The sequence below is a fragment of the Nicotiana tabacum genome, chromosome 4 (assembly GCF_000715075.1).
Source record: "Nicotiana tabacum cultivar K326 chromosome 4, ASM71507v2, whole genome shotgun sequence".
In the NCBI taxonomy this organism is placed as follows: Eukaryota; Viridiplantae; Streptophyta; class Magnoliopsida; order Solanales; family Solanaceae; genus Nicotiana; species Nicotiana tabacum.
In genome coordinates, this window is record NC_134083.1 from 28663767 (window position 1) to 28678482 (window position 14716).

At 34.7% G+C, this 14716-nt stretch overlaps 2 protein-coding genes across 2 annotated transcripts; one reads left to right on the forward strand and one right to left on the reverse strand.

The window, feature by feature from the left end:
• Positions 1-1727: 1727 nt before the first annotated feature.
• Positions 1728-5897, forward strand: LOC107781794 (protein CHAPERONE-LIKE PROTEIN OF POR1, chloroplastic). The gene is made up of 5 exons (XM_016602565.2): positions 1728-2032; positions 2139-2227; positions 2816-3198; positions 5270-5346; positions 5477-5897. The coding sequence occupies exons 1-5, from the start codon at positions 1974-1976 to the stop codon at positions 5625-5627; spliced, it is 759 nt and encodes a 252-aa protein (XP_016458051.1). The 5' UTR covers positions 1728-1973; the 3' UTR covers positions 5628-5897.
• Positions 5898-6632: 735 nt separating this feature from the next.
• Positions 6633-8692, reverse strand: LOC107781800 (tetraspanin-8). The gene is made up of 2 exons (XM_016602577.2): positions 8043-8692; positions 6633-7043 (listed from the first exon to the last, which is right to left on the reverse strand). Exons 1-2 carry the CDS (start codon positions 8538-8540, stop codon positions 6732-6734), a joined length of 810 nt encoding a protein of 269 aa, XP_016458063.1. The 5' UTR covers positions 8541-8692; the 3' UTR covers positions 6633-6731.
• Between the last annotated feature and the right edge of the window lie 6024 nt (positions 8693-14716).

Below are 14716 nucleotides of genomic sequence, written 5' to 3' on the forward strand. Positions count from 1 at the left end.
AGTGATGATGGAAATAACAATCTTATAATGTGATTTTGTTCAAGGCTAATGTACAAATACATTGACTATTTTAACACTTGGTTTCTTTATCGGTTCTTCGGTTCTTCGGTTTTTCGATTTAACCGAAAATCGAACCATTAAAACCGACCACCTAATCGAACACCGAAATTTTTAAAATAACAAACCGCAAACCGACCGAATAAACCGAAAAACCGAAAACGAATAAACTGAAATTTTCGGTTCAGCCGATTTTTTCGGTTCAGTCGATATTATGCCCATCCATACTTATAGTTAGCTTTTAGAGTCAACGGTTTATTTGACTATCTTTTCATTCGACTAAATTCACAAATAGCCGAAATTTTCTGACATTGAACCTAAAATTAATGTTTCAATTAGATAATGCAAAAATTTGGGTAAAACTTGACTTTTAAACAAAACATTAATGTTTAAGTTGTGATAGTGGAAGAAATTAGCAAAATTTGACTTAGCAATTAATTTTTAGTTTTCTCAACCATTGTTCCTCTACTTACTCTCTCCCCTGCATTTTAGTTGTCATGTTTCTATTTTACATGTCCTTAAGAAACTAATCCTTCTAGTTCACTTTAATTAATTTTTTAGGTTTTTTAGATATCAAGAAAAAATTAATTTCTTTTTTTCAAAGTTGTCCTTGGAGTAAAAGATAAGAGTGTTTGTTATATTTTTAATGAATAAATTAAGCTTAATATGATTAATTTTACAGTTAATTAATGCTAAGAGGTCGATTTCTTAATACTTTTATGTGCGAAAATAATCAAAAATTAATTAAAGTGGACCGGAGGAAGTATTAATAAGAAAGATTTTTTTTACTACTATATCCTCATTTACTCTTCATATTTAAGGTTTTTGCACTATATAATCAATGTCTTTTACTTTCAAGAACAACTAATACTAAAAAAATAAAAAAAAAAATAATTATATTCTTATTTTAAAAAAATGATAAGTATTTTAGATCAATTATTTTTAGTAATTACGATAATTAAAATGGACGGGAAAGTAGGGCTGTTCAAAACCGAATCAAAACCGTTAACCGATCCGAACCAATGACTTATTGGCTTATTGGTATTGGATTATCGGGGTAATGGACAGTGAACAAATTGATATTTTATAATTAACGGCTTAACGGTTTGGGGACGAATTACTTAATTTTCTTAACGAATAAACCGTTAACCCGTTAAGAATTTTTATATTTACACTTTCCTATGGATCTTGAAGTAGCAAGAACTCCTAAGATTCGATGCCCATTCTAATTTATAACTTTCCCACCCAAATTTTCAATTCTATCCAGCTCCAGCTTATCAGGTTTGTTAGGATGCGTACAAGAAGTTAGTCAACAAAATCACCCATAAAAAAGAATCCATTTCAATATTATACCAAAAATAATTTATTTGGTTTAGCCGATAAACCGCCCGATAATCGTTATTCCAATATCAATTCGCCCATTGTCTTATTGGATGGCTAACGAATTACTACATTTATAATCTGATAACCGATAAGCCAAACCGTTAAGCGTAGTTATCCGTCTGATCCGCCCGATAAGCACCCAGCCGGAAAGGGGTATTTTTCATTCTACGATGATCCTCGGATGAAAGGAGCTACTATTGAACATAATATAATAGGGATAGGGAGCACATTGAAATTAAGCTGTAATTTGAGGATAAAAGTGGAATTAAATTATTTTTAACCCGGGGGTGCACAATGCGCACCTAGCACAATCTAGAGACCACTAGCTCATTGTTTTTTCACCATATACATAATCGAAAAGCTTAGCAAGAAGTTCCTCCTTTGCAAGCTTTCAAGTTCCACCTAACCGGAGACGGAGTGAACCACCTCCCGCCGGCACGGCCTCTATGGAAAAGTTTTCTCCACAATAAGCTCGATTTTTCATTCAGAAATCAGTTCAAAATCTAGGGTTCTTATTGGAGGGAACAAATTTCATGGCGACAACTCTCATCTCGAAACCTACCCTTTCCTCTGCTTTCCTCGGCCAACAACTGTAAGCATCTCTGCATAGAGAATAAGTCGTATATTGAACATTTGGGATCTATTAATTTGTTGGTGGAGTTTAAAAGTTCCTAACGTTTTTATTAATTTTTGTGCAGTTCGAGTAGAGGAAATTCAAAGAGGTCGGCACCCTCTGGTTTGTTTCTCAGGGGCCCAAGATGTGCGGCGACGGATACTCCTTATGGAGGTGAGTTTTTTAATACTAACACCCATCAAATTAAAACGTCTATGAGAAGGGAATTGTCAAGTAGATAGAATAGACAACAGTAATTGATGAATTTTAGTAGGTTTAGATAGACAAATCAATGGCCGGTTTGGATTTCTGGGTTAGTGTTGAAGTTTGTGTTACAATGTTATACGGGCTTGAATCTTGGTGCTTAAGGAGCTGAGTTGAAACTAAGTATTTAGTAGGGGAACTTTATACTCAAAAGTATTCAGAGAATTGAAAGTCTGTAAATTTCTCTACTGAAAACTCCATTGAAAATGATAAGGGATTAAAACAAGAATTCTGGGGCACATATATCTTTCTGAAGCCTTAATCTTTCCCTCCAAGCCAAATTAATGAAAAGGGCTGTTGATTTTTTCACTTAGATAAAAGTTCTTTGTGTTTCCAAGGAGCTGTAAGAAGAGGGAAAAAAGGGTAGTTAAATTAACCTTTTCTTTTGGTATTGGATATGATACATATGTATATTGGATCTCAGGTTCTTTTCGAAATGTTTGTTTAAAATGCTAGCATTAAACTTCTATGCTGATGTTCACGATTCGATTTTGGAAGGTAATATTCCGCAATTTCCTCGAGTGAATGTTTGGGATCCGTACAAACGTCTTGGAATAAGTCGCGATGCTTCTGAGGAAGAAGTTTGGAGCTCACGCAACTTTTTGTTAAACCAGTATTATAATCACGAGAGAAGTGCAGAATCAATTGAAGCTGCCTTTGAGAAGATATTAATGGCAAGCTTCATAAATAGAAAGAAGACAAAGATTAACTTGAAAACAAGGCTAAAAAAGAAAGTCGAGGAATCTCCCCCTTGGGTTCAGAACCTCCTCAGTTTTGTGGAACTTCCACCGCCTGTAATTATTTTGAGGAGATTATTCCTCTTTGGATTCATGGCGTGCTGGAGTGTGATGAACTCTGCTGAAGCTGGACCTGCATTCCAGGTTTGTTCATGTCCATTTTGATCCATGAGATGTCTTCAAAGCTAAGGCTCTTACTGGCACACTATGCTTTCTCGCTGTGAATAAATATTTTCAATGAGTGCAAATTGATTCAGAGATAAATTTCATAGGCGAAAAGATCTATACAAGTGTTTTTATTTTCCATTTTGGTTATTAGAGCTAAATTTACAGCCTACAGAGATTGCTGCTTAAAGGTTTTTATTAAAGTCACTACTTTTTAATGCATTAATTTGGCTCTTAGCGTCAGGTCGTTGATAGTGTTTCTCTACTGCGATTATGGACTGTACTTGCATTCCACATTTGCCAACCCCTCCTATGTGCCAAACCAAAAAATAGATAAATATAGAAAACAAGAGAGATACGAAAACTCTACTGATATCAAAGAAAAGGAAAGATACGGATACCCAACACAGCATGTAAAGAGAATGAAAATGTCAATGTTCTCCTGATGATAAAGAATTATATCTGATAGTCTGCAAAAAGGCAAAGAACTTGTTTCTTATTCATCTGAATTGTTCCCCTTTTTTCATAACCGTGGTGTCTGGGCTGGTTTGCGTGCACCTTGACTAATTTCACGGGGTACCTGCTATCTCCCACCAGCGCAGCTGCGCAGGTACCGGGTAACTCCGTCCAAGCCTCGACAGGTGTGAACAGTTAGTGATTTACCTCTGCTGGGATTTTTATCTGAATTGTTCCGTGCTACCTGGGGATATCATTACAATAAGATATCCTTGCCGAACATCTTCATTTGCCCTGTTTTCGACGGTGGAAAGGTGGAGGGGGCTTGTTTAGGTAAATAACAAGTGGCCACTTTATATTGTTGTTTGATCCCCACATTTCTAAGTGTATGGACTATAGTCTATGATGATCCTCACTGCTGGAGCTAGGTTCTGCTGGTGGATATGCCAAAGATGTTCTGGCTCTGAACCGGGTACTTGAAATGCTAAAGGTACTTCTTATGGTCCTGCTTCAACCACCCTTCCTTCTCTACCTTTTTCTTCAAAAACTTGAGCTACTTAGACTGATGCTGGCAATCTCGAAGGGAGATATCTGGACCTGGAGCAACTCGTCTTGATCTTTATTATATTAGGATGCGAGGAAAGGGAAAGAAGGCGATAAGCAAGAAGAGGAAAGAAGAATGTTAAAGAAGTCCCTATAAGTATTTCACTTAGCCTTTCTATAGTCTTTCTTCCCCTCTTCCCTCAAAGCGTGCTCTTTCATCCATGCGCATGGTTCTTACTTTCATTTCCCCCCTCCTCACGTAGGAGCGCATCTTGGTCTAAGGTCCATTTTCTTTACATGGTATTATAGTTAGGGATTTGAAGCACCCATATTATATTCCTCCGCGCTCCAGACATCCCACCTTGAGCATGAGGGGCAGAGGGGGTGTTAAACTCCCTCATAAGTAATGTAAATGAGTTGTAGTCTTTTCATATGGTCTTGGAGAAACCTCAGTACATGAGCTAGCTTTTTGGATTGAGTTAGGCCCAAGGTACATTTTCTTGATTCCAAGCTGAATCATAGGAAACAACCTTGTACTCTCACATATCTTTTTATAATCCTCTTTCATCTCTCTGGCTTTTACATATAAGAAGGGTCATCAACTATGAGCCCCATATACATCTCCAGGGAAATGGAAAAAACGGAATAAAAGAGCTGTAAAAAGCCAAGCAGTTCATTGGGCAAAGAAGTATTAAGTAAAAAAGACCTCTTTTCATCCGTCTACAGAATATTTGGCTTTATCAAAATCCCCCTTACTACCTATACAAAATCACATAAGAGGCCACTAGGTTTTGCAGTTTTACTCCTTAACAGTATAAAATCCAAAGGCGATGTAAATTAATCTCCTGTATTTTAGTTGAAAAATGCAGACAGTTCTAGAGCTTGACCTATTTGATAATACAAAGTTTATATTGGGCGGCTATTGGTGGAATAGTGGTTTGGTGATTTCAGTCTGGATCACTCCTCTGAAATAATTGGCTCTTACAAGCTTTTCAAAATTTTATATGAATGTCTCCAATTTTAATTACAATTTGTTCTTTCTTTTATGCAGGTAGCTATATCTTTTGGAGCTTGTGTGTACTTCCTTAATGACAAGACAAAGAGCGTAGGAAGAGCTGCTCTTATAGGGTAAGTTTATTGGTTATCTCTGTTTTCATGAACAAAAAAGTTACTGGTTTCTAAAGTCCAAACATTTTCGGATATTTCACTTTCATTATTGACTTCTCACTATCACTAAGTGAACCTTTTTACATTTCAGGTTTGGAGCCCTAGTGGCTGGTTGGTTTTGTGGTTCACTGTTGGTTCCCATGATCCCTCCAAATCTGTTGCAACCAACTTGGAGTCTTGAACTCTTAACATCTCTCTTTATTTATGTCTCCTTGTTTCTGGGCTGTACTTTTCTCAAATGAAGCTCTACAGAACCCGTTTTGATGTAGCAGTTTTTACATGTCGCATCCTGATTAATTCATGGTGTTCCTTCAGTGTTTTGTACCTTCAAGATCATTATATTGCGATAGGAAATTGTTATCGAGCTACTAGGAGTTTAGATCGAATTCGTGTCCTCCCTTTATTGCTTGAATTTTCCAATGATGTTGTAAGTGATACACATCTGGCTTTTCTCGTTTTCCTTTCACCAAATTAAAGTAAAAATTAAGCGAGAGAAAACATTCCTTTTGCTATACCTGCTCATCCTATTGGTTCCTTCATCTTCTGTTCTGGCATTTCTCTTATCTGCAAGGTCTATTTAATTGCAATATCAGAGGGAAGGATTTGAGGGGATTTCAAGGCTCAAATCAAATCACATTTGTCGTAGCATGTGCAGAGAGATGAAGCAAACTTGCGTCATGGTTCACTTGAGACATTTTGCCTTCTCATTTAACAGAGATGATGAACTATTTTGAGTGGTTGACAGTGATTACAGTACATTTAGAGAAGATGGGTATGTATTATAGTACTTCAATAGTGTATATATAGTGTGCGTCTCCTGGCAGTGGCTTGTGGCTAAAGAGTAAGGTCGCGGAGCACTTGATTATGATCGGAAGAGTTAACAGATTAAGTTTGATGTCAGATTATTATACTATATAAAGTTCTAGGGCAAAACTTTGTCCTACTCCTTGTTCAGATTCTTTTTTCTTGTCGATTTTTACCTATTAAGTTTTAGTAATTTGAATCAGAAAAAATTGTGTACCTTAGGTCTCTGATAGATTTTGGCAAGCTTCTTGTCGGTGGGACGTCCAATTCTAGCAGTAGGATAGCTTCTCTTGCTAGTCCATATTAGTGAAAAAGACTTGAGCACAACAGATAAAGACTCAAGAATGTGTATGTCATAAAATTAATAATGCAATACAATAAATGAGAATAAACAGACAAACAGCTAAACATAATATGAGAAGTGAAGTCGGTAATAAACAATAAGTACAACATCAATGTCTTATACCGTTCAAACCAAGTTTTCAGTCAAACAAATAATCTTTAGGAAACTGGAAATGTAACAAACCAATATGGCTCATGGCTCATGGGTATGGTTTATGCCTATGGTATCCCTTTGATTTATTGTTCCTGAGAGCGCAGCAGCCAACGCAATAAACAATGAGGACTAGAAGGAAGAGGCCAAAGTTGATGAGGGACACTTTCTTCCAATCTTTCTTGATGTTGTCAAGGAATGCTATCTTACATGATTGGCAGTTGAAGCAGAGCTCTGTTTGTACATTGCTCCATATTTTGCAGTCATTATCTGGTACGGCCGGCCCTGCTATGGGCAAGGTCCAGTAGGTAGCGTTGTGGAACTCTAAGCCGCAGTAAGTGGGTGGCTTACAGCAACTCGACTACATGCGCAAAAAAAAAACAGAGATTTAAGCTATATTCAATAGTATACTGTCCGAACTTAAATTCTTAAAACAATTATAGCATATTCATTAGGTAATGTCTCTCTTAACTATGATCTCATCAATGAGCAGAGCTCCTTGATGTTGAACTAAAAATGATTTGAGAGTTGGAACGGCTACGACTTATATAAACATAAAACTCAAATGTGACAACTAAACCGAGGGGGATCAATCCTAAATGCTGTCACCCTTTTTCTCAAAACAATACATTTCAAGCCAATTTCTTTTCAAAATTTAAGAGTGAATAAAAAAAAAAACTAAAGTGGATATTTCCAGGATTGCTCTGAGTGTAGAACCTATCTCGATAAATGAGTGTATTTTGCATTATTGTCTCTTTTCATTAAACGTTTAATTGGAAATACTAAAAGTGTAGGGGTTTAGTGTGAAATAGTTATCAAAAATGGAAAGATCACAACAATTTCAGATGGAATAGTTGATGCATCTTATGCAACATATTTAATGATCGAAATGAGATTAACAATTTTGCTTCTGTAAAAGAGATGGGGGCGTCTGGACTAGAACACCTTTTTTCGTATTTGGTTTTGAGAGATTTAATTGTGTTGTTTTCAAATTAACAAACTATCTTTTTCAGAAGATAATTTTCTTTTTTACTTCTTAAATATATATTTTTTCCCAAGTTTTTCCAATAGAGTAATTCATATCGAGATTCATTAGCAATTGACTATAACAGTTTACACGTCATATACGACTATTAAAATTTACTGAAAAGTTGGAGGATAAATGAAATGAAATTAATTTGATCACACTTCACATATAAACCCTTTTGATTTTAGTAGTATCTCGTTCTTTTATATTTTTCTCTCCCCCTCTACAAAGCAACTCCTCGTAAATCTAGCTACGTTTATCACTTAGAAGAAAAGTTAAAGATGAATTCATTCAGAAATGAAATTAACCGGAAAAAAGACAAAAAATAAGAACCTGAGTAGCAGAGAGGCTATATTTGTAGAAGTCAGCGCCTTTGCCAGTAGGTAAACGTTGACAGAATTTCGTATCAACCAAACAACTCTTAATCTCCTCCCAATTCTCAGCATTAAACACATACTTCTGCAACCAGTGTGAGTAATCTCCAAACTTGACTTCCATATAACCTCTCCCAGACAAAGCCCTGCTCACGTTTTTATTTGTGACCAAAATAGCGAACACCGAGAAACAAAGCAACCCTACGATGAGCAAAAACAGCAAAAACAAATATATCCACAGGAAAAACGTGACTCGGTAACAAGACCCAACCAATCCCAGCACAGAAACAACCAGTAGAGAAATTCCCAGTATTAACAAAGGCTTCTGAAACACTTTTTGGCAAAGTGTAGCACTGCCGTTAAAATGGAGCCAAATTGAAAACCCTATGGCGACAAGTGAAACCGCTAGGGTCACACAATTAAGGAATGTGATTATCAAGTTGCTTACTCGGACCATCTTCCTTTGTTTTTTTGGATGAATGAAATTACAAAAATTGAAAAAGTAACGGATAGTCTGTATGTATATATATAAAAAGATAATAAAAGATCAGATGCCTAGAATCTGGGAAAGTAAAACCCCAGAATCTTATGAGGGTGAAACTCGTTTTCCTTGTTGAGAAGAATGAGAATAAAATGGTCGGGAAGGAGGCGGAGGAAGTATATATCCGGTGGAAATGTTCCAAAATTGTTTCCATAATAACGCAGTTAACGGTTAATATGCATTAAATTTTTGCAATTTTACCCCTCATGTTAGTAACATATACGGAAATGCCATCTCCAGGACGGTTCCTGAGTCGGGTGTGGGTCGGATTTAGTGGGGTTTCCACCTTATGGAAACTGCCACGTAATATTTCATTGGGGTGTCCCATTATCAAAGACGACGTGGACATCACTAATTGGGAGCCTATTATTAGAAAAGAAAAAAAAAGGATTGTGCTTCATCCAATGGGTTACAACAATCTAAGAGGATTTAGTAGGTTAATTAGAGGTAAAAAATTATTCCATATTTACACTAAATCATACTAATATATTATCATTAAATAATAAGTTAAGATAAAAATATGTATTAATTAATTATATATATAAAGACATATGTCATTTATTTATTGAGTTTATGTAAACACCGATTTTTCTAATTCTTTCTCTAGGTAAGATAGTCGGAACTATACGAAAAATTAAATTCTAACCAGCTTCCATGCCTATCTAACGAGTAACCAATAGATTGCAGTAATGGCCAATAAGATATTAATCTTATTAGACTCCAAGAAGAATAAAAGTTATCTTGTATTACTAGAAAAAAGGTCGTATGTGACATATAAGAATCGTCAATTTTATAGTTTGAAAACCGCCATGCCTGTACATGTCATATAAAGCCAAAAAGGCTTAATTATAGTAAGACTAAATTACGAGGTTATCATACTTAATTTCGTTTTTACTTCACAAATTTCATAATTTATTTGAATAAAGGCTACATACAAATGCATTGTAAACTATACTTTTCATAGTTAAATGTAATCAGAGTATACCTTTTTAAAGTTGTGATCAAATTTAAAAAAAATGTTTAACTCACAAATAGTTATATTGTCACATAATAAACAAAGGGAGCAAGTTGTTATATTTATATCTGTTTCAGTTTATGTAAACTTTGACCAACATTTTAAAATATATCTTTTTATCGTATTGTCATAAGAAGAATTATAACTTACCGCTTGTTTGAATGATTGTTACCCATTGTATATTTGTACTATATCATAATGTTACCTTAAATAAAATATTTATTTTATTTTTTACTTAAGCTTTATTATATCGTATTTAAAATTCATCGTTATGTAATGATAACAAGAGTCATTTTATATAATAATCAATTTACTGTGGTTGCGTCTTTACCTCATTATTTTTGTCATCCTGTCCTTATTATTTAAAAAAAGCTAGTTTGGTGCACTAAGTTTTCGCTATGCGTGGGGTTCGGGGAAGGGTCAGACCACAAGAGTTTATTGTACGTAATCTTACCCTATATTTCTGTAATTACTTATTATTTAATAATCCTTATTTTCCATTTATCCTACATTTTCATAATAAATCTAACTCATACTCTATTTTTTTCTTTGTAATATTGTATATTTATTCATCATATTGCTGATGCGTGACATTATAAAACGATAATTGACTATACAATCTATCTAAATGTTATATTCATCACAACGATACAGTACAATACAATACAGTGTAATACATTATGTAACAATCATCCAAAATAAGTTGTTATAACACTTTGCGTATAGTTTTTGAATATCTAAATTTTAACTTTAAAATATCAAGTTAATCTAATCAAACTTAGCTTCAGATATTACTCAAATTGACTCTCAAAAGCTAAAAGGTTCACATAAACTAAAAAGGAGGAAGTATTACTCATACAGGGTGAACTTTCTCCACCATGGTGAAGAAGAAAATAAAAAATGTTGCTCTTATGCATGTCATTTAAAAAAATGGCAAAAATTCAAAAGCCCCCAATTAATTTAAATTTAATTGTCACACATGAGAATTATATTTGAGTGCAATTATAAATAATAATATCTTAATTAATTGACTGAATTAATTATAACTCAAAGAGTGCAATCACCCTTCCTAATTCTCAGAGGATAGTCAAGAAATACTGATAACAAAATAACTAGATTCAATTCAAAAGGTTAGTTACAATTTGACAACAAATAGAACGGGCTAGCTAGTTTTAGAATTGGTAATTGAAAAATAGCTTATGTTTGCAAAGTCATTGAAAAATAACTACTATTTTACTGAAACGCGGAAAATTTCAGCATAATATGCTGGATTATGGAGCTCCTACGTATAAATTTCCAGCATATTATGTTGAAACTCCAGTACACTGAAAGTTCCAGCATAATATGTTGGATTATGGAGCCCATACGTATAAACTTCCAGCATATTATGTTGGAACTCCAGCACATTATGAAATTCCAGCACATTATGTTGGAATATCATATGTAAAAAATTCAAACTCCAGCATATTATGCTGAAATTTTTCTAGATTTTATTTGTACATAAAAAGTAGCTAAATTTCGATTACTTGTGGCTATTTTTCAATTATCAGTTGTAAATATGGCTAATTTTGATTTTTTTTTCCGCTAAAGGTTTGATTAGGGGCCCAAAAATTTCCAATAGAAAATCGAGAAATTTTAATAAACCGCTATATTTTAGAGTCTAGTAACTATAATTTGCATAATTACCATTTGTAGCTACTATTCAATAGTTACTAATTTGTATCACTTGTATTCATACGTGCAATGAATATGTGATGACCCGATAGGCCATTTATAGTTTTAACCCTCAATTCTGTATTTCGAAACCTCGAATAGCTCAGTCTAGTATTTCTCAATTTGCGTGCGCAATTCGTATCTTTTTTTAAAATATTTTAATGTGAAAAATTAATAAAAGTGTAAAATTATGCCTTAAAATGCATTTGAATTGACTACGATCAACGTTTTGAGCAAACGAATCCGGACCAGTATTTTGACGGTCCCCGTGGGTCCGTATTATGATTTGGAACTTGAGCGTATGCCCGGAATCGAATTCGAAAGTCCATAACTTGAATTATCGTCATTTGTTGAAAACTAGAAGTTTAAAGGTTCAAAGAAATTTCAAGTTTGACCGTAGTTTGACTTTGTTGCTACCGGGTTCGGATTTTAGTTCCGGAACTTGGTATAAGTTCATTATTGCATTTATGACTTGTCATCAAATATAGTGCAAAACGGAGTTGATTTAACGTGATTCGGACGTCCGGTTGAAAAGTTAAAAGTTCTTAAGTTTCATTAAAAATTTCATTCGTTTTGGTATCCGATTCGTAGCTCTAGGTGTTGTTTTGGTATTTTAATCGCGCGAGCGAGTTCGTATGATATTTTTGGATTTGTGTGCATATTTGGTTTGGAGCCTCGTGGGCTTGGGTGAGTTTCAGGTAGGATTCAGAGTAGTTTTGGACTTAGGAAGATAGCTGATGACCTCGCATTTGCGAACATTCAATTTTCTGTCAGGTTCGCATTTGCGAACAATATCTTTGCATTTGCGAATAGGGACTGGGTCAGCAAACATCGCAATTGCGATCAAGTGGTCGCATTTGCGAAATTTCAGAGTTCGCATTTACGAACAAATCATCCAAATGCGATGGTAGCAGAGATATGGGCTTCTTCGCATTTGCGAATCAATTTTTGCATTTGCAGGATTCGCAATTGCAAACCCCTTGTCGCAATTGTGACATGTGCGCCTGGACAAAAGATGAGAAAAGCGAGATTTTAGTTCATTCTTTCAAATTCTCAATCCTAAACACCTTAGAGGCAATTTTTCCAAGAGCCTTTCTTCCTAAATTCATTGTAAGTGGCTTTAATCTATTCTTTTTCAATTACATGTTACATTTCATAAGATTTCAAAATCAAATCTAGGATATCCAAGGTAGAAATTAGGGATTTGAGTAGGATTAGAGATTTTTTTGTAAAATTGGGATTTAGACCTCGAATTGAGGTCAGATTTCGAATTGAATTGCATAAACGGGCTCGAGGGTGAATGGGTGATTGAATTTTGGTCTGAATCTCGGGTTTTGACCAAGTAAGCCCAGGGTTGACTTTTGTTATCTTTTTTAATAATGACCTAAATTGAACCTCTTTCATTCGTGAGTAGTTTCTAAAGTTTATTTTGAATCGTTTGGTCAATAAATTGCTAGATTTGGTTGGTTTGGTGGCTTGTTCGAAATGCAAGGTCGTGGTTGAACTTTGAATTGATTGCGGAGTGAGGTAAGTGTTAGGTGTAACCTTGATTTGATGGAATTAGGAACCCTTAAGCTATGTGCTATGTGAATTTCATGAGTAGCGGCGTATATACGAGGTGACGAGTGTTTATACGCCGTCAATTACTTATTTCCATGTCTACTCGTATTTCATTAATTATAGCATTACATGTCTTGATTGTTACTTCTCTTAATTGCTTCCTATGCTTTAACTTGCTACTTGTCACTTATTATTCTCGCATTATAAATATTAATTTCTTCCATGCTCCCATGCTTAATTGATACTTGCCTTAATTGTCTTGCTTGTTCCCTTTAACTGTCATATATTTGGCTTGTCTTGTTGCTCATTATTAATTGTAGCCCTTCATGATTTGGTACGAGATTCCCTCTTGATTTGTAGCTTTCGTATTCGTTAATCATAGAGATTCTTGCGATTCGAAGCATTAAATTGATTGCACTTATTGATTTATTTATATTGATATGGTGGGATCGGGTTGCGTGCCGCAACATATGAAATAAGGGTGGATTGATAAGGTGAAATAAGGGAAAATTTATATTGATACAACGGAATTGAGTTGCGTGACGCAACATGTGAAATATGTGTGGATTGATATGGTGAAATAAGGGTAAATTATGATATTAACTCTGATTATATGGTGAGATCGGATTACGTGCCGCAATATATATTTACTTATTATTATTGATATTTATATGGTGGAATAATGGAGAATAGTGTTGTACGTAAAGGTGTCAAACGGGCCGGGCTGGTCCGGTTCCGGACCGACCCTCACCGATTTTAGACCGGATCGGACTAGTAGTTAGGAGGTCTGGCAGGGCTGGGTTGGTACAGGAACCGGCCTGTGCCGGGTAAAATTTTGGTACCGGTTAATTGGACTGGTACGACCCGTTAAGGTCAAGTCATTTGGGAACCAATTAACCGGACTTGTTCAATGACTAGTTCAATTTTTATTTTATTTTTTATAAAATTGACCGTTGGCAACAGTCAGCTGCCATTTTGACCGTTGCCTAACGGCTAATTTGCAAGAATAGCCCTTTTTGGGCATTTTTTTCCAAAAATAATACTTTTATTATTTACTAATTTAGCCCTTTGAAAAACTATAAATAGACTCCCCTCTTCTTCATTTCTTCGCTCATCTCTCAATTCTCAAACTCAAATTCTCAATTAAAGTTAAATCGTACCCCATACTTCTAGAGTGCGCTCATATATTTGGGAACACTTTGAGGCGGTAGAAGAATATGAAGAAGTTCGCAAAGTAAAGTGCAAGAACTGTGGTGAAGTCTTAAATGTTCGTCGAAAGTGGGAGGGCACAGGCTGTTTAAAGAAGCATATGAAGAGTTCTCTTGAGCGTCCTCCAGAAATTCGTATTTAAGTTAATTTGAGAGAATTTGTGTTATTATAAAATTATTAGACTTATTTAAGCTTAATGTTTTAGTTTGTTAGATTAATTTGAAGTATTATTATGCAATAAAAATTTGAAATGAAAGCCTTTAAAATTTGATCCTTACATATCAAGTTATCAACATTCCAGTATTAGACTTATACTATAAGTAATATTGTTTTCATGTTCATTGTATTATCTTAAATTCGTAATGAATTTTTCAAATATAAGGCTTTTAAAGCCTTTAAAATTTATTCAAACATTCTTTTTGTACTTTGGTTTTAGTGTTTTATATTTTTACTTTATCTTAATATAAATTACGATTGTTAAACAAAATACCAAAAAAATAATTAAATAAAATCGGCATGGCCCGGTCCATTAGGTCCTGAACCGTTCCGGTTAAATTTAACACCGTGGAAGCCCGGAACCGGTAAACCCGATAAA

What these genes read in the sequence shown, in the direction of transcription:
- LOC107781794 (XM_016602565.2), top strand. Translation starts at nt 1,974, where the DNA reads ATGGCGACAACTCTCATCTCGAAACCTACCCTTTCCTCTGCTTTCCTC. An exon ending in AAGCTGGACCTGCATTCCAG is followed by an intron (nt 3,199 to 5,269) that starts GTTTGTTCATGT and finishes TCTTTTATGCAG; the next exon opens with GTAGCTATATCTTTTGGAGC. An exon ending in GGAAGAGCTGCTCTTATAGG is followed by an intron (nt 5,347 to 5,476) that starts GTAAGTTTATTG and finishes TTTACATTTCAG; the next exon opens with GTTTGGAGCCCTAGTGGCTG.
- LOC107781800 (XM_016602577.2), bottom strand. Translation starts at nt 8,540, where the DNA reads ATGGTCCGAGTAAGCAACTTGATAATCACATTCCTTAATTGTGTGACC. An exon ending in ATAGCCTCTCTGCTACTCAG is followed by an intron (nt 7,044 to 8,042) that starts GTTCTTATTTTT and finishes TTGCGCATGTAG; the next exon opens with TCGAGTTGCTGTAAGCCACC.